Source organism: Choloepus didactylus, chromosome 17, assembly GCF_015220235.1.
Source record: "Choloepus didactylus isolate mChoDid1 chromosome 17, mChoDid1.pri, whole genome shotgun sequence".
In the NCBI taxonomy this organism is placed as follows: domain Eukaryota; kingdom Metazoa; phylum Chordata; class Mammalia; order Pilosa; family Megalonychidae; genus Choloepus; species Choloepus didactylus.
The window spans coordinates 30,615,417-30,636,411 of record NC_051323.1 but is presented as its reverse complement, the minus strand read 5'-3'; the positions used below and the strand labels follow the sequence as shown (position 1 = coordinate 30,636,411).

Below are 20,995 nucleotides of genomic sequence, written 5' to 3'. Positions count from 1 at the left end.
AAAGAAATAACAAGGATTAAAGCAGAAATAAATGACATAGAGAACAAAAAAACAATAGACAGGATAAATAGCACCAAAAGTTGGTTCTTTGAGAAGATCAACAAGATTGACAAGCCCCTAGCTAGACTGACAAAATCAAAAAGAGAGAAGACCCATATAAACAAAATGAATGAAAAAGGTGACATAACTGCAGATCCTGAAGAAATTAAAAAAATTATAAGACGATACTATGAACAACTGTATGGCAACAAACTGGATAATGTAGAGGAAATGGACAATTTCCTGGAAACATATGAACAACCTAGACTGACCAGAGAAGAAATAGAAGACCTCAACCAACCCATCACAAGCAAAGAGATCCAATCAGTCATCAAAAATGTTCCCACAAATAAATGCCCAGGGCCAGATGGCTTCACTGGGGAATTCTACCAAACTTTCCAGAAAGAACTGACACCAATCTTACTCAAACTCTTTCAAAACATTGAAGAAAATGGAACACTACCTAACTCATTTTATGAAGCTAACATCAATCTAATACCAAAACCAGGCAAAGATGTTACAAAAAAGGAAAACTACCGGCCAATCTCCCTAATGAATATAGATGCAAAAATCCTCAAAAAAATACTTGCAAATCAAATCCAAAGACACATTAAAAAAATCATACACCATGACCAAGTGGGGTTCATTCCAGGCATGCAAGGATGGTTCAACATAAGAAAATCAATCAATGTATTACAACACATTAACAAGTCAAAAGGGAAAAATCAATTGATCATCTCAATAGATGCTGAAAAAGCATTTGACAAAATCCAACATCCCTTTTTGATAAAAACACTTCAAAAGGTAGGAATTGAAGGAAACTTCCTCAACATGATAAAGAGCATATATGAAAAACCCACAGCCAGCATAGTACTCAATGGAGAGAGACTGAAAGCCTTCCCTCTAAGATCAGGAACAAGACAAGGACGCCCGCTATCACCACTGTTATTCAACATTGTGCTGGAAGTGCTAGCCAGGGCAATCCAGCAAGACAAAGAAATAAAAGGCATCCAAATTGGAAACGAAGAAGTAAAACTGTCATTGTTTGCAGATAATATGATCTTATATCTAGAAAACCCTGAGAAATCGACGATACAGCTACTAGAGCTAATAAACAAATTTAGCAAAGTAGCGGGATACAAGGTTAATGCACATAAGTCAGTAATGTTTCTATATGCTAGAAATGAACAAACTGAAGAGACACTCAAGAAAAAGATACCATTTTCAATAGCAACTAAAAAAATCAAGTACCTAGGAATAAACTTAACCAAAGATGTAAAAGACCTATACAAAGAAAACTACATAACTCTACTAAAAGAAATAGAAGGGGACCTTAAAAGATGGAAAAATATTCCATGTTCATGGATAGGAAGACTAAATGTCATTAAGATGTCAATTCTACCCAAACTCATCTACAGATTCAATGCAATCCCAATCAAAATTCCAACAACCTACTTTGCAGACTTGGAAAAGCTAGTTATCAAATTTATTTGGAAAGGGAAGATGCCGCGAATTGCTAAAGACACTCTAAAAAAGAAAAACGAAGTGGGAGGACTTACACTCCCTGACTTTGAAGCTTATTATAAAGCCACAGTTGCCAAAACAGCATGGTACTGGCACAAAGACAGACACATAGCTCAATGGAATCGAATTGAGAATTCACAGATAGACCCTCAGATCTATGGCCGACTGATCTTTGATAAGGCCCCCAAAGTCACTGAACTGAGTCATAATGGTCTTTTCAACAAATGGGGCTGGGAGAGTTGGATATCCATATCCAAAGGAATGAAAGAGGACCCCTACCTCACCCCCTACACAAAAATTAACTCAAAATGGACCAAAGATCTCAATATAAAAGAAAGTACCATAAAATTCCTAGAAGATAATGTAGGAAAACATCTTCAAGACCTTGTATTAGGCGGGCACTTCATAGACTTTACACCCAAAGCACAAGCAACAAAAGAGAAAATAGATAAATGGGAACTCCTCAAGCTTAGAAGTTTCTGCACCTCAAAGGAATTTCTCAAAAAGGTAAAGAGGCAGCCAACTCAATGGGAAAAAATGTTTGGAAACCATGTATCTGACAAAAGACTGATATCTTGCATATATAAAGAAATCCTACAACTCAATGACAATAGTACAGGCGGCCCAATTATAAAATGGGCAAAAGATATGAAAAGACAGTTCTCTGAAGAGGAAATACAAATGGCCAAGAAACACATGAAAAAATGTTCAGCTTCACTAGGTATTAGAGAGATGCAAATTAAGACCACAATGAGATACCATCTCACACCGGTTAGAATGGCTGCCATTAAACAAACAGGAAACCACAAATGCTGGAGGGGATGTGGAGAAATTGGAACTCTTATTCACTGTTGGTGGGACTGTATAATGGTTCAGCCACTCTGGAAGTCAGTCTGGCAGTTCCTTAGAAAACTAGATATAGAGTTACCATTCGACCCAGCGACTGCACTTCTCGGTATATACCCGGAAGATCGGAAAGCAGTGACACGAACAGATATCTGCACGCCAATGTTCATAGCAGCATTATTCACAATTGCCAAAAGATGGAAACAACCCAAATGTCCTTCAACAGATGAGTGCATAAATAAAATGTGGTATATACACACGATGGAATACTACGCGGCAGTAAGAAGGAACGATCTCGTGAAACATATGACAACATGGATGAACCTTGAAGACATAATGCTGAGCGAAATAAGCCAGGCACAAAAAGAGAAATATTATATGCTACCACTAATGTGAACTTTGAAAAATATAAAACAAATGGCTTATAATGTAGAATGCAGGGGAACTAGCAATAGAGAGCAATTAAGGAAGGGGGAACAATAATCCAAGAAGAACAGATAAGCTATTTAACGTTCTGGGGATGCCCAGGAATGACTATGGTCTGTGAATTTCTGATGGATATAGTAGGAGCAAGTTCACAGAAATGTTGCTATATTAGGTAACTTTCTTGGGGTAAAGTAGGAACATGTTGGAAGTTAAGCAGTTATCTTAGGTTAGTTGTCTTTTTCTTACTCCCTTGTTATGGTCTCTTTAAAATGTTCTTTTATTGTATGTTTGTTTTCTTTTTAACTTTTTTTTCATACAGTTGATTTAAAAAAGAAGGGAAAGTTAAAAAAAAAAAAAAAAAAAAAAACAAGGAAAAAAAAAAGATGCAGTGGCCCTTTGAGGAGCCTGTGGAGAGTGCAGGGGTATTCGCCTACCCCACCTCCATGGTTGCTAACATGACCACAGACATAGGGGACTGGTGGTTTGATGGGTTGAGCCCTCTACCACCGGTTTTACCCTTGGGAAGACGGTTGCTGCAAAGGAGAGGCTAGGCCTCCCTATGGTTGTGCCTAAGAGCCTCCTCCTGAATGCCTCTTTGTTGCTCAGATGTGGCCCTGTCTCTCTAGCTAAGCCAACTTGAAAGGTGAAATCACTGCCCTCCCCCCTACGTGCGATCAGACACCCAGGGGAGTGAATCTCCCTGGCAACGTGGAATCTCCCTGGCAACGTGGAATATGACTCCGGGGGAGGAATGTCCACCTGGCATCGTGGGACGGAGAACATCTTCTTGACCAAAAGGGGGATGTGAAAGGAAATGAAATAAGCTTCAGTGGCAGAGAGAATCCAAAAGGAGCCGAGAGGTCACTCTGGTGGGCACTCTTATGCACACTTTAGACAACCCTATTTAGGTTCTAAAGAATTGGGGTAGCTTGTGGTGGATACCTGAAACTATCAAACTACAACCCTACAACCTACAAAAATGTAGCTTATGAGGGGTGACAAGGGGATTGGGAAAGCCATAAGGACCACACTCCACTTTGTCTAGTTTATGGATGGATGAGTAGAAAAATAGGGGAAGGAAACAAACAGACAAAGGTACCCAGTGTTCTTTTTTACTTCAATTGCTCTTTTTCACTCTAATTATTATTCTTGTTATTCTTGTGTGTGTGCTAATGAAGGTGTCAGGGATTGATTTGGGTGATGAATGTACAACTATGTAATGGTACTGTGAACAATCGAAAGTACGATTTGTTTTGTATGACTGCGTGGTATATGAATATATCTCAATAAAATGAAGATTAAAAAAAAAAAAAAAAAAAAAAAAAAAGACATAATGCTGAGCAAAATAAGCCAGGCACAAAAAGAGAGATATTGTATGTTACCACTAATGTGAATTCTGTGAAAAATGTACAATGTTTTATACTGTAGAATGTAGGGGACCTAGAGATACCAATTAGTGGAGAGGGAATGATAATGTAATAAGAACAGATAAACTATGGAGGGTAATCTCAATGTTATGGGAATGCTCAGGAATGATTATGGTTTGTAAACTTTCTTGGATATAGTAAGATCATGTTGGAAGCAATAGAGTTATTTTAGGTTTTTTTTTTCTCTTATTCCTTAGTTTTCTTTGGGGTTGTTAATTTTCTTGGGGTATGGTAGGAACATGTTGGAAGCAATGTAGTTATTTTAGATTATTTGTTTTTCTTACTCCTCTGTTTGGACATGGTTTATTAATTTTCTTGGGGTATGGTAGGAACATATTGGAAGCAAAGTAGTTATTTTAGGTTATTTGTTTTCCTTAATCCATTGCTTTGTTTGAAATGTTGTGGGGTTTTTTTGGTTGTTGTTTGCCTGTTTGTTTTTAATTTTTTGATAAACAAAGTTAAAAAATTGAAAAAAAAAACAGTAGAAAAATGGAAGTAAAAACTAAATGACAAATAGGGTGGGATGGGGGGATGGTTTGGGTATTCTCTTTTCACTTTTATTTTTTATTCTTATTCTGATTCTTTCTGATGTAAGGAAAATGTTCAGAAATAGATTGTGGTGATGAACACATAACTATATGATCATACTGTGAACAGTTGATTGTATACCATGGATGACTGTATGGTTTGTGAATATATTTCAATAAAACTGAATTAAAAAAAAAAAAAAAATTCCCAATAAAGGAAAAACCTTTGATAAACTGTTTCGTGATTTCTGCCTTCTCCAAAATTACTACAGTGTAAAATACAAATGTCAATGCAACACTTTAGATTTTTTCTCCCAAAGGAAGCCAAACAGAATTCAGAATTATGAAACTTCCAATCAAAGAAGTTTAATCGGAATAACAAAATGAAATAAGTACTTAATAACACCTGAAATAAATAACAGGTACCAGTTACTAAGTACACTATGTATCCAGGTACTAGATAAGAGTTTAAAATCTACCTTCTCATTTTAAACCTCACAATAATCCTCTGGTATTATCATTTCTATTTTCCAGATAAAGAAACTGTGTGGTGGTTTGAAGTGGTATGTACCCCAGTAAAACATGTTCTTAAATCTAATACATTCCTGTGGGAGTAAACCCATTATAAGTAGGACCTTTTGATGAAGTTACTTCAGTTAAGGTATGTAGGGCCCAGCCCAATCAGGATGCATCTTAATCCTATTAATGGAGTCCTTTATAAGCAGAATGAATTCAGACATGAGGGTCAGAAAGCCACAGATCCAAGTATCTGAAATCAACAAAATCCAGAAGAGAAGGGACAGACCAGCAAATGCTGCCATGTGCCTTGCCATGAGACAGACGAGCCAAGAATTGCTGGCAGCCAGTCCCTGAACACTGGTCTTCCGGAGGAAAGCATTGCCTTGATGATGCCTTGATTTGGAGTCTTTCTTTCAACTTCAAAACCATAAGGTAATAAATTCCCACTGTTTAAGCCAACCCATTTCATGGTATTTGCTTGGGCAGCCTAGGAAACTAAAACACTGAGATTCAGATTCAGGATTCAAATGTAAGTGTGACTCTGAAACTTACATTCTTAACCTAAATGCTATACTATCACTGTATGTACCATTTTCAACCTATTAGAAATTATAGAATTTTGAACCTAAAAATGACCTTGATGCAAACCTTCTTCAAAAATAGAAAAATGGAGGTACAGATACTTAACACTAGTGCTCTTTCCAGAGTACTACTTCCCTACAAAGCAAATATCAATGGAAACAATGTAACAAAGTATTTGGCTAAGTCCTCTCTCACCCAATACTTCAATTTTATATGCATAATACTTAATTAAGTATTCCATTCTAGTTATTACTTAGTTCATTTTCACAAGAATTCATGATTTAAGATTAGATTAATTGTTGCTAAACCAATTTTTAAAACGATGTGCAAAAGTTATTAAATATTAAATTTTAATACATGTGGTTAAAATTATATCTGCTTCCATATTTACTGTGTTTCACAGTAAATGACATTCATAACAATATAAAAGAACTAACTTCTTTGCAAGGCAAAAAGAATGTAAGGCCACTCTCTACCTATGATATAGAGGCAATTATATCACAGGTAGAGCTATATCACAGGTAGATGTGATACAGGCCAACCATTTAGGTAAACAAAACCCCGAAGAAACCAAAACTTTCCCAGGACACAATCCAGGACAAGGAAAATTAAAATTAACATAAGAATCTTTTGCATAGCTACTACCTATCTGATATTTAAAACAAAGGAAGTAGGCAGCTAAATTTACATATTTTAAAACAAAATTCACTAATTTCATTCAAATTTCAACTTGATTGTAACAAAGCTCTTTAAAAACATTTTCACACTTATTTTTCCAAAATAGAATTCAGAAAAAGACTGTTATTGTACATGCAAATCACTCAATCAAAACTTGCCTTTCTCTGAAAATAAAACGCATGCTATTGAAATATCAGATGTTGTTCCAAAGATTAAAACCAATGCTAAACAATACTTACATTAGACACAACTGTAATAAATGCATGTGCTATCAGAAACGGCAAAGTTTCAGGAGTTCCATATTCAAAGCAATCCTTCATAAGAGAAAGGCCATTTTTCCCACAAAACAAACATACGTAACGAAGCAAATGCAATGGTACTTCTACATCCTGTGAAAATGAGAATATGTCATTATTTTAAAATGTATCAGAAATAACTTTTATTTTATTACCAATACTAGAAAGATACTCATCAGAAATAAAAATAAACTCAAAGCCATATATGAATAACAAAACCAGACATAAAATATTCCAGAAACCTTAAAACAAAGAAAAACACTTACATTCATATCACAAAATGCCCCTAATATGTTGCTTTCTTGGGTTGATATATCCTAATTAAAAAAAAAAAAAAAAAGTAAATACAATTAGGTGGCAGGTACTAAATGACAATATAACTAAACTTTCTCAAACAAAAACTATTTAAATTTTCCTTAAAGAACTGGCATAACTTTTATAAAACTATAACTTAGATAAGTGATTTTGAAACCATGCTCTGGAATTCCTTAAAGGTATATTCTACAGTTTCACAATGATGTGCTTTCTAGACATAAAATTTAAACTGTCTGAAAGCACATTCATCCACTGTTGGTGAGAGCATAAACAAACAGGTGTGACCTTTCTCCAAGGGCAATTTAGCAATATATATCAACATTTAAAACACACATTCCTTTTCACCCAGCAATTCATCCTCTGGATATTTACCTTACAGAAATGATCAGAGAAGTACTGGAAAAATTATGTGCAATGGCACTCACTGCAATTATTTACAATACCCCCAAATTAGAAACAACTTAGGTATCTGTCAACAGAAGTTTTGTTAAACAAGCAGTGGCATAAACAAACTCTTAAAAGTCATTAAAACCAATGTGGAAATGTTATAAATTGGAATGTGGTGATAGTTGAGCAACTCTAAACTATTCATTCACTAAAAATAATTAAATTGCACACTTTTTAAGCAAGGGATTTTTATGGCATGCAGTAAATTATACCTTAAAAAAACAAGGTGGATTGATATGCACAGGCAAGGAAAGATAGTATATTACATTTAAAACAAACAAACAAAACACAACTTATGAACATAATCTGATTTTTTTTAATATCTTAACTAATTTGGTAACAATGGTTTTGTGAGAATATGAAGTAGAAAGGAAATTCAAGGTTTTTTAAAGTCTATATTTGTATATTCTTTATTACTCTGAAAATGTTGATTCCCAAATCAGAATGCTTTACACTTTCATCTGAAAAAAAGTCAGCTGCCAAAGCAACCCATTAATTACTTGCTGTCATATTTATATATTTTTATATATTTAAAGTTTTATATATTTACATTCTGCTGCTGAAATAAAATTTGAAAACCACTGACTGAGAGCAATCACACACACAACTCTCCAGAACATTTCAAAGAAACTGAAAAGTGTCCTTACAGGAGCCAAAACACTTGTCAAAATATACTAAACCTCCTGAGCTTCTATTACCAGGGCCACACCTGGAGTTGTAAGTTATTTTCAACATATCTTTTCATTGCCTTCGAAGTCCTGATTAAAGAATCCCTGTGGTATTGTTAAATATAGATTCATGTGTCAGGTGAACCATGTTTGAATATTAGTGCTAGAAAAACTCCTAAGAGAATTTTATCCTGATATGCATGCAACATACTACTCATGGACCTGGTACTAACTATTCCAGTTACTCAGAAAAACTGTTTGTTTACTTACCAGTTCTTATTTCTACTCTGGATAAACGAAGACACTATTCTAAGACTGTTATTATAATCTCATTTGAAACAGTATTTAAAGAGTTCATATAGGTAGATAACAACACTAGAACCATGAGAACTAAAGTCTCACTAAAAGCTCAATCAAGAACATCATTTCTCTTTCAAAAGTTCTAGTTTTAGAACTATCAGGGATTTTAAAAGTTTTTTCCAAAACTTCATGCTTACTAAATATGAGATGATGTCACCCTATTTCTAGAAGTAAACAGAAGAATTTGCCTGTTATTTTAAAAGAGAAAACAAGCTTTCGGAATATACTAAAAACCACTAAATTGTACACTTGTAAAATGTGAATTTTATGTTATGTGAATTATATCTCAAGAAAAAGACAAAAGAGTCAGTAGAAGGCAGCAAGAGGAAACCAGCCTAGGTGTAGAAATTTAAAAAATAAAATAAGGTATAAATTTAATCTATCTGATCACATCATATACACGTGTAACAGAACAGCAGTGGATTCTCTCCTTTCTACAATGTTTATACTCATTTTCACTCTAGAAATAACTCAAAACACTAGTACAAACCTCATTTCACAGAACTGCATATAACTATTCAGGATAAAGAATTCAACCCACCAAAAACAGTTTTTTTAATCCAGATTAATATTACCTACTTCCAATCACTTGATCTTTAATATTATGAACTTTGATAGGGAAGGAAGGAAAGGAGGCGGCCATATTCGCATCTTACTCAGATTTGGCAGTGTATCAAGTTACAGTTATAAATGATTAAGAAGCAGTATAGAAGAATAAGAAGATATGGATTCTAGGACTTTCTCAGCAACATGCCATGCAAACCTGAACCTCTGTAAGCCAGGCTGCCTCTTCTCTAAAATAAGGGTGTTGAGTAGGTTTTAAAGTCATGGCTATCAAATACTAACATCTTTTTCTTTGTTAAGAGTTTCTGCCAATTTGTGTCTTTAAAGGAAAAAACAAAACAAACTAAAACTCAAAATTAAAGGGCTTTTCCGAACTCTGCAAATAAAGTCATTACCCTCTCCTCTATGAGGGACATGACTCCAGGGGGAGCGAGTCTCCTTGGCTATGTGGGACACGACTTGCAGGAATGCGCCTGGCCTAGGCATCGAGGATTGAGAATGACTTCCTAACCAAAAAGGGGAAAGAAAGTTTCCGTGGCTAAGAAATTTCAAATAGTCGAGAGGCTATGCTGGAGGTTACTCTTATGTAAGTTTCATCTAGATAGTCCAATGGCCACAGTATCCCAACAGCAGCTCTGAAAATCCTAAAGAATACCCTGATCCCTATCTGATACTCTATAAAAGTTTCACTTACTAAGTTTATTTTTCAGAAACTTAAATCCTCCAGCATATTCCTATGCCAGATAAGTCCCAAAACCCAGAGTCAACAGCCTCTTCAAGAACATCAAACAGATGTATTCCCCTTCCCCACAATGTCAACACCCCTTTTCAACATGAACAAGATAGGGTGGTCACTGCCAAAATATCCCTGAAGACTGAGTGATCAAATGAGAGGGAGGAGTAGCAACAAACAAGATAGGATTTAACAAATACTGATTACAAATCCTGACTATAGAAACAGATTTTTTTTTAGTCTTTAGGGTATTAGAACAGCTGGAAGGAAATAACCGAGATGGTGGAACTGCAACACATAACATTCTTTGAAATTTACTCTATAACTACTTGTTAAATCATACTTTGAAAGTTATCACTTTTCTGTATATAGGTTATATTTCACAATAAGGAAATAATGGAAACTGTGTAACTGCAACTCATAACATTCTTTGAAATTCGCTCTATAACTACGTATTAAATTGTACTTTGACAGTTATCACTTTTTTGTATATATGTTATATTTCACAATAAAAAATATTAAAAAAAAAAATTAAAGGGCTTTTTACAAGCACCCACTCCTTATAAGAGTGTGGAAAAAAAGGAAAGAATGGATGAACTATACACTCATAGAAAGGGGATAATAATCTCTCTAGCAAGCCCCACTGCATTGCGTAGGTATTGATTTTAAAATATATGTATTTATGTTTACATATTCATGTGTATATATATGTGTATGTGTGTATATATATGACATACATGTAATATGCAACCAAGGCTTTGATCTGAGACCCTTTGAAACAGCTAACCTTTAACACATTTAATTACATGGCCACTAGGATGGAAAGTAGAAATTTTAGTGTATTTATAAACAGATCAGTTGATAAGGCATTAGAAACCTGAGAAACAACTGTCATGAGCAGAAAATTAAGGAAGCTACAGACATACATAATATAAAATTCGGTAAAAAGAAGTTTCTTCTTTATCTAAAGATGTTTTTTTACTAGAACTTTACCTCAAAAACCTAATAAACCCATTACTTTCAATCAAGGAGTCACATGGATTACTCCTCAAGTACAGTCAGTAATAATGAAGCACCTTATTCCAAAAGGAAAAGTATAAGTGTGTGTGACTACAACTATATCTAGAGACTGCCATTTTTTAAAATCAGGAAAAAAATATGATGAGCAAATTGATTTCAGGAACAATGTAACTGCAAATTTAGTACTGTTACGGGTTATATTTTTATGAGATTTTTAACCAGAGCACACAAAACGATGCTGGACATCATTAGCCATTAGGAAGATGCAAATCAAGAACAACAATAAGATAAACACTTCAAACCCAGAATGGCTATTATTAGAGAAATGGAGAAAAAAATGAGAAACTGGAATTCTCATACATTTTGCTGGGTGCAGCCACTGTGGAAAACAGTTTGGCAGTTCCTCAAAAAGTTAAATAGAATTACCATGTGACCTGGTAAAGTCCAGTGCTAGGTATAAACCTAAAAGAACTGAAAATATGGACACAAACAGATACTTGTACACCAATGTTCAAAGAAGCAACATTACTCTCAATAACCAAAAGTTGGAAACAACTGAAGTGTCCATCAACAAATGTATGGATAAACAAAGTGTGGTATAAACACACAAGGAACATTATTCAGACAAAAAAATGAATGAAGCTCTGATATACACAACATGGATGAACCCTGAACACATTGTGTTGAGTAAAATAATGCAGACACAGAAGGACAAATAGTGTATGATTCTACTTATAAAATGGTTAAAAAGGCAAATTTTGTTATATATATGCTACCATACAAAAAAAAAGATTTTAAACTAGTAGAAAATTTATTTCTAAGAAACACTGTATGAATTCCACATATTTAGGTCCCTAACCAAACTATTTCCAGCATCTTTCAATTCCCAGTTTAATACATTAAAACACTATTCACGCAACGTTCTTAATAATAAATTTTTTAAGTTCACAGAAATCGACCCCCTTTTACATTTTGCTGAAAAAGCACTGTGACATGACATTTTTTAGAATGTTTAATTAGGTATCTTATGTGATGTAAGTCATTTTTAAAATATGGGAAGGTAGGTTAAGAATTCTAGAACATGGAGCACAATCTTATTTAAAGTATTCTTATGGGATAGTCTAATGGGGAAAATATCTACCTTCTGGGCTACATTTTTCTGTAGTCTCAACTCAGGGTGAAAATATTCTCACTAAAGGAAAATTACTTTCTAGATGAAGAAACAGAAGTCTAAAGAAGTCAAGTATGAAGGTTTACAAAAATAAGCTAGAGAAAATAGGCAGACTTTAAAAAATCTTGTGGTAGACTCTTTACTGGCCACAACTCTTCCCACTTCAGTATGCATATATTTTGCAATGAAACTGTGCCTCTCCTCCTATCCAGAGATGGAGTCTACTTCCTCACCCCTTTGAATATGGGCTGCCCTTACCAATTGCCTCAATCAACAAATGTGGCAGAAGTGATATTGAATGCATTTCAGGGGCTGGACTTTCAGAAGCTTTACAGCTTCCACTTTCACCCTTCTGTAGCACTGAAGCACCACTTGACTGTCTCAATTCCCTCTAAGTCTAGAAAGAAATCCCAGCATCTAAATAAGTCTAAGATAGATTACTAAAATCCTGGAAATATTTATAAAAATATCACTAATGGAAAAAGTCAAGCACCTTAACTTACAAAAGAAAATACTATTATTTAAAACTACTAATTACAGATTTGTTTCTTCCTGACAAAGCAATTTCCAAATTCTGTTACCTATGTTTCTAAAATGAAATTCAGAATTTTAAGTACTTCTTCCTCAAGAATTATTTTAAAATTCACAATAAGGACAACATAGATCTATATCACCAAAAGGTTTAAATCACTAAAAAAACCATTCAATTTTATGAGTTCAGTTTACAAAGATTTCTGTAATAGGACTACACTGAGTGAATGTTCAACACAAATTGTTACAGAAATGTTCTGAAGAAACCTGGATTTTGTTAGCAGTAATGATTATTATAAAATTTTCCACAGACAGTAACTCTGACTTCATATTTATTCATATGTGAGAAATAGATGCCAAGCTACCACTTAGATATTACCTAAAAGTCACAATACCTATGTGTACATACCTCTATAGTAGGATGAGTGTTATGTTTGTAAGCGGTATACAAGGGAAACTGAATTTGAAAAATTTTTGCCACACATAGTAAGAGTTTTTCCTTTTCATCTGTACTCCATAAATTAAAAGGATCAGAACTCTTTGAAGATTCCTCCTCAGTCCGATTACAAACTCTTGTAGAGTTTGATTTTTTTTCTATTGATTTTTGCCTTTCTGTACTTCCATCATTACACTCTCTTTTTATATTCAGTGGTTCTTCCGCTTGATTACTCTCATCTTGCCACGTAGAATCTATGTTAATAGTAGTACAATGTTTGCAAAGCTGGTCCCGGAGCACTTGAACTTGGGCAATCACTAAATTAATAAGTGCACACACTACTTGGTTAAAAATCTCCAAATGCTTATATTCCTTGAAGCAGCACAGACATTGCCTATAAAAGAAAAAAAAATTACTAAATAAATGCTTCCTAGAGAGGCAACAATTATATTTTCCTAGTTAAGTAATATTAAAAAAAGCCAATAAGCAAATACTAAAATACTTTTTTAACCCCTAAATTTCAGTTTCAGTAAATTTCAGTTTACTTCCTGCTGGAGTAACACCACAACTTACAAAAATAGCATCACATCAACAACTGATTAGTATAGTCATCACATAAGGTTTACAACTATTATCCTCAGTTTTATGTATGCATTTATCTGTTCTTCTACATAAGAAGTTACCTCAGAACAGGAATTTGGCATCTTTCTTTGCTCTCCAAATTCTAAGTACTCAGTATATGTTTAGGGCATATTAGGAAATTGGCTATTATAAAATACCTTATCAGTAAAGCTAGCTGGTTATTTAACAGCAGGGGTTTTCTTGTCAACTAATAAACTGCCATATTTTAAAATTAATTATAATTTGCTTAATGTTATTTGGGAGGGCCATTCCAACCGTATTCAATAAGGTAGCATTTAGGAATACCACATACCCATATAGCTCCAGTAAAAATTAAAATAAATAAAAATAAGCATCAATAAGTATTACACAGAAATCTAGTTCTGTCAGACTTGCTCATTGAGTAACACAACGCCTAGCATATTGCAGATAATCAAAAGGGTCTGGTGAATCAAAAATAAATAGTGCACATACACAAACACACATCCAAGTACTTGGTTCCAATATTTGTATACAATCAACATTGTATACAATCCATATGGTAGTCTAAATATATCACCAGCTCCCTGAATGACCATGAAGAAATAATTTCATCTTTCCTGGTATGATGGATTTATGGCCACAAATTCTATGATACTCCTTTCTCCAAACAGTGAAGCCCAATTTTCCTTGAATGTCTAGACCAGACTTACTGACTCACTTCTAATGAATAGAATGTGGATCAAATGACAATGTGTGACATCTGGCACTAGGTCATAAAGACACTGCCACCTCTACCTTGCTCATATTTGGGTCCTTCACACTCAAATAGGCTGGGGAGAGGCTCACTTAAGAAAGATCTGAAGTCTCCAACTAACAACCAGCATCACCTTACTAACAAGTTATACTTTTTATTATATTATGCTCACTTCTGAAAGTCTAGGTATATGCATGCTCAATCTAGTGTTTTACAAACCATACCCACAATATTAAAAATTTTACCTTCAGTTAAGTCCAGCTTGATTTTACAAATAAGCTTATCTCTGCTCTATTCCAAACCCCCTAAAAATATATTAAAGTTGGGGGGGGGCCACAAAATTCCACAAAGAAAGAATACAAGAAAAAGTGACATGCCAACAAATTTTAGACAATGAAAAAGGAGGGAATGGTGACTTATGAGTGAAGATATAAACTTGGAAGTATCTACAGAGGGAAATTCCAAAAAGGAAAGATGCACTCCACAGAACACTGGAAAGGCTCAGGACTTAGGCATCAGATATCTCTCAAGGAAGGGATGAACCATGAGACAGAAAATAGGATTAATTGAAAGCTAGTTAAAACCTCCAGGTTCCCACCCCAGAGAGCCAGTATACTATTCCTATGCAACCCAGAGAACATTATTCTGTACACTGAGTAAATGAGACAAACCAAAGAACACAAGACACTAAAGAAAGCAAGAACGATACAAGAAAGTGAAAGCAAGAGAGTTTACTGAATGAATCTCCTCAAGCATGCTTCCAAGCCCAAACCACCAGATTAACATACCATACCTCAAGGCAAAAGTCTGAAGAATAATACTTTTTGAGAATCCGAACAGTCAAAGAGAAAAGGCAATTTATCTGCATTAAGAGAGCCTACTCAGTATCTTACCACTGCACAGTATAAGCCATCATCTGAAATGCCCCACCTATACAGAACGGTCAATCAGCTTTTTAGTGCCCCCATCTTAATCATGAAATAATAGCTAAGGATAAAAAAATTTTCAAGAAAAACTCGTATCACCAAAGGCAGAACAAACATAAAAAGCAATTCAGAGGAAAAAGATAAAATGCAGGAAGGGGGGAAAAATTATCTGTAATTTTTATCTTCAAAGACATATGAGATACTATATTACTGACACAAGAACAGGAAAATATGAAAAATAAATTCAGGTTACAAAAAGGAAACCTTTAATGCACAAACATATACCTTATGTACTTTCTTATATACTATACCTAATTTTGGATCACTCTGAACGTATCCTATTTTCTTCTCAAGTCCCATCCCTATTATTTCTACTCTGACAAGACTTTGTTACACAAATGGGCTTCGTTTGATATTCTCTACCTGACTGCAGTGTGTATAATTGAAGAATACGCAATGATAAAAAGTTCTAAATACCTAATACACAATATCTACCTCCATTTAATAAAATAAAAAATATAATGTTAACTAAACAATCATGAGGAAGGGAATTTTACCAAACATTGCAGAAAGAATTAACACCTATCCTGTAAAAACCTTTCCAAAAAAACTGAAGAAGAGGAAACACTCCCTAATTCATTCTATGAGACCAATACCACCCTCATACAAAAAGCCAGGTAAAGATACCACAAGAGGTAATGAGAGCTTGTTACTGGGATTATGAATAATAGTGCTGAATTGCAGGTGAATATGGTTTGAAAGGGGTTGTTCTAAGTCATCAATGTCACCAGAAGGAAAGCTGGAGGCTACAATATGGGAATATAACACAGTGAACCTTGTGGTGAATGATGTTTACGATTAACACTACAAATATAAACAGTTCTTCCATGAACTAAAAACAAATGTACAACACTTACACAAAGAGTTAATACAGAATGTGTGCTGATTTGAAACTATTATGTACCCCAGGAAAGCTCAAGTTCTTTAATGTAATCTTGTGAAGGCAGACTTCTTATGGGCAGGACGTTTTGATTAGGTTATTTCCATGGAGGTGGGACCCAACCAACTGTGGGTGAGACCTTTTGCTTATTAGATCATTCCATGTGGGTACGACCCGCCCATTCAAGATGAGTCTGGTTAGTTTACTGGAGTCCTTAAGAGAACTCAGGGGCCAACACAGACTGAGATGCTTGGAAATGCAGACAGAAAGACATCTGGAGATGCTAAACTAAGAGATGATGCCCAGAGTTTGCCCTGGAGAACCTAAGAGAGGACCCCCAGATGCTTAGAGAGAAACACTCTGGGAGAACAAGCAAGAATGCACCAGAGCTGAGAGAGAGAAGCTAAGAGTGACAGAAGCACAGACATATTTTGGAGAAAGCCATTTTAAAACCAGAATCTGGGAGCAAAGTACCAGCAGAAAAAGTAGGTACGGACTACAGTTAACAATAATATCTGAATATTATTTCATCAACAGTAACAAATGTACCACACCAATACTAGCAATCAATAATAGGGGGGAAATAAGGAGTATGGAGTGTTTGGGGTTTTCTTTTTTTTGTGTCCAATTGTTATTTTTCTTTTTGGAAGAAAGAGAATGTTCTAAAATTGATTATGATGATGACTGCACAACCAGATGATGACAGTGAGACACTGATTATATACTTTACATGGATTATATGGTGTGTGACTATATCTCAATCAAATCTGCAGTTAAAAAAACAGATACCACAAGAAAAGAAAGCCACATACCAATACTCCTTATGAATACAAATATAAAAATGCTCAACAAATACTGACAAACCGAATCCAACAGCACATTAAAAGAATTCTGCTCCATGATCGAATAGACTTAATTCCAAGCATATACGGAGAATTTAACAAGAAAATCAATTAATGCAATATACCACACTGACAGACCAAAAAAAGAAAAAAAAATTCACACGATCATTTTAATTCATGCAGAAAAGGCATCTGACAAAACCCAGCATCCCTTCTTGGGTTTTTAACTTCTTGGTAAAGACACTTAAATAACTAGGAATAGAAGGAAACGTCCTCAACATAATACAGAGCATATATGAAAAACACACCGCTAGTATCATATTTGATGGTGAAAGACTGAAAGCTTTTCCCAACAATAAGGAAGACAGAAAGGAGGCCCACTGTCACCACTGTTATTCATACTGTATTGGAAGTTCTAGCCAGAGAAATTACGCAAGAAAAAGAAATAGAGGCGTCCAAATTGGAAAAAAAGAAGTAAAAGTTTCCTTATTTCCTTATGAGCCCATATATAGGAAATTCTGAAAAATCTACAACAAAGCTACTAGAGATAATAAATAAATACGGCAAAGTGGCAGAGTTACAAGATCAATACCCAAATATCAGTAGTGTTCCTATAAACTGAAAATGAACAATCTGAATAGGAAACCAAGAAAAAAATTCCATTTACAATAGCAACTTCAAGAACTAAATATCTAGGAATAAATTTAACCAAGGGTGAAAAGGACAGCACATGGACATCTACAAAACATTTCTAAAAGAAATTTTTAAAAAGACCTAAATAAATGGAAGGACTTTCGTGTTTATGGATTGGAAGACTAAATATTGTTAAGATGTCAATACTACCGAAAGTGATTTACAGATTGAACACAACCCCAAGCTAAATTTCAACAGCCTTCTTTGCAGAAACAGAAAAGCTAATCAATAAATTTATATGAAAGGGCAGGAGGTCCTGAATAGGCAAAAACATCTTGAAAAAGAAGAATGAAGTTGCAGGACTCAAACTTCCCAATTTTAAAACTTATTACAAAGCTATAGTAAAACATCCAAATTTAAGACTCATTGGTGTCCCAGAAGGGGAAGAGAAGGGTAAAGGTCTAGAAAGAGTATTCAAAGAAATTGTTGGGGAAAACTTCCCCAGCCTTCTAAGCAATATAAAATCACAAAGTATAAATGCCCAGTGAACCCCAAATAGAATAAATCCAAATAAACCCACTCCGAGACATATCTGATCAGACTGTCAAATACTGAAGAGAAGGAGCAAGTTCTGAAAGCAGCAAGAGAAAAGCAATTCACCACATACAAAGGAAACAACATAAGACTAAGTAGTGGCTACTCAGCGGCCACCATGGAAGCGAGAAGGCAGTGGCATGACATATTTAAAATTCTGAGAGAGAAACATTTGGAACCAAGAATACTTTATCCAGCAAAACTCTCCTTCAAATTGGAGAGAGAGCTTAAATTTTTCACAAACAAATGCTAAAAGATTTTGCTAATAAAAGACCTGCCCTACTTCAGATACTAAAGGGAGCCCTACTGATGGAGAAACAAAGAAAGAAGAGAGAGAGATGGAGAATTTTAACAGACATATATAGAACATTACATCCCAAATGTAACCAGGACACACATTTTTCTCTAGTGATAATGGATCTTTCTCCAGAACAGACCATATGCTGGGACATAAAACAAGCCTCAATAAATTAAAAAAAAAACAAACAAAAAAAAAAAAACCTGAATATATTCAAAGCACATTCTCTGACCACAATGGATTACAAATAGAAGTCAATAATTTTTAATTGGTAACTCCACTATTTACTGCCTACAGGATATAAAATACATGAACTCTAATGACAAATCAGTGGTTTTGGACTCAATGTAAAATATGTATTTTTTGACAAGAACTATATAAAGGTGGGGGAATGGAGGAGTATAGAAACACAGTTTACATGTCCTATTGAAGTAAAGTTGGTATCAAAGAAAAACAAGATTGTTATGGATTTAAGAGGTTAAATTTAAGCCCCACAGTAAACACAAAGAAATTATCAGCGAACATGACCTTAGAGATGAAAAGTAGAGTATGGGTTATGAGAAGTGGGGGAAGGGGCAATGGGAAGTTAAGAAATGAGTGTAGGGTTGCTGTTTGGGGTGAAGGGAAATTTCTAGTAATGGATGGTCGGGAGGTGATAGCATTACAACATTTTAAAGGTGATTAATCCCACTAATGGAATGCTAGGGAGGGGTTGGAATGAGAAGATTTAGGCCATATATATGTTTCCACAATTGAAAAAGAAAAAATCTAAACAGGCAATGACAATTAAATGCCAAGGATGAGCCTGGATGGGATCTGAGGATGGAGGAGAGGAGACTCAAAGGGACACAGTGAGGACACAAGAAAAAAAATATATATATATATAGAACATAAGCTTTGTAACAATGTTGAATTTCTTGAACTTCTTAGCTGTGCTTAATGGGATTGCATACAAGAATGTTCTTCTTCATGGGAATTGTATATGTGAATTATATCGTTGGTTCAAGGATGTGTGCAACTTGCTCTCATATGTTCAGAAGACAGAGCAATAGATGATGGATGATAGATAGGGAGGGAGAGAGGGAGGGAAAGAAAGAAATGGAGGTGTGACAGGATGTTAAAGGTCGTGGATCGGGGTATTGGGAGAGGGGGTCAGGGTATGCTGGAGTTCTGTGAATGGGTTTTGTATTGTTTTTGCAACTGTTCCTGTAAGTTTGAATTTATTTCAAAATAAAATGGAAAAACTGTAGGAAGTATTTACAGGACCTTATGTTAGGCAATGGTTTCTTAGACTTTAGAACCAAAGCACAAGCAATGAAAGAAAAAATAGACAAATGGGGCCTCCTCAAAATTAAAAATTTTTGTCTTGAAGGCGACTACATAATTATACAGCTTATATGGTGTGACTGTGTGATTGTGAAAACCTTTTGACTCACACTCCCTTTATCCAGTATATGAACAAATGAGTAGAAAAATGGGACAAACAATAAATGAGTAATAGCAGAGGATGCGGGGATGGGATGTTTTGGCTGTTCTTTTTCACTTTTATTTATTTATTTTTTTTTTGGAGTAATGAATGTGTTCAAGGGCTGATTGTGGTGATGAATGCACAACTATATGAGGATACTATGAACAAATGATTGTGCACTGTGGATGATTGTTTGGTATGTGAATATATCTCAATAAAGTTGTACGGGGAACAAATTTAAAATTTTTGTGCAAAAAGACTACACCACAAAAGTGAAAACATAACTTATAGAATGGGGGAAAAAAATGTTTTGAAACCACATTAAACGCTGATATGGGTTTAATATCCACCATATAAAAAGAACCGCTACAACTCAATAGAAAAACAACAAACAATCCAATTTAAAAATGGACAAAAGTCTTGAACTGACGTTTTTCCAAAGGGGATGTACAAATGGCCAAAAAAAAGCATATGAAAAGATACACCACATCACTAGCCACTACGGAAATGCAAATCAAAGCCACAATGAGATGCCATTTCATACGCACTAGAATGGCTACATTAAAAAATGGAAAATCACAAACACTGGAGAGGATGTGGAAAAATAGAGATACTCGTCTTTATTGGTGGGAATATAAAATGCTGCAGCGCAGCTGCTGTGGAAGACAATTTGGCTGCTCCACAGAAAGAAAAGCACTAAATTACCATATTACCTGGCAAGCCCACTTCTAAGCATACTGAAAAGAACTAAAAAAGAGGGAGAAACATATTAAGCAATAGTGTTTATAGTGGCATTATTCATAGAATTATGGATCCATAGAAGTAACC

General features: G+C 34.8%; 1 protein-coding gene across 5 annotated transcripts in view; it reads right to left on the bottom strand.

Moving 5' to 3' along the window:
- The window catches only part of USP34 (ubiquitin specific peptidase 34), a 371,878-nt gene that overhangs the window by 235,789 nt on the left and 115,094 nt on the right, over positions 1–20,995 (bottom strand). For all 5 annotated transcript variants that reach the window (XM_037806728.1, XM_037806730.1, XM_037806731.1 and 2 more), the window contains exons 3-5: positions 13,083–13,503; positions 7,131–7,181; positions 6,808–6,957 (exon numbers count right to left, since the gene is read on the bottom strand). In XM_037806728.1, the coding sequence (XP_037662656.1) occupies positions 6,808–6,957; positions 7,131–7,181; positions 13,083–13,503 (622 nt within the window). The remainder of the gene's footprint in view (positions 1–6,807; positions 6,958–7,130; positions 7,182–13,082; positions 13,504–20,995) is intronic.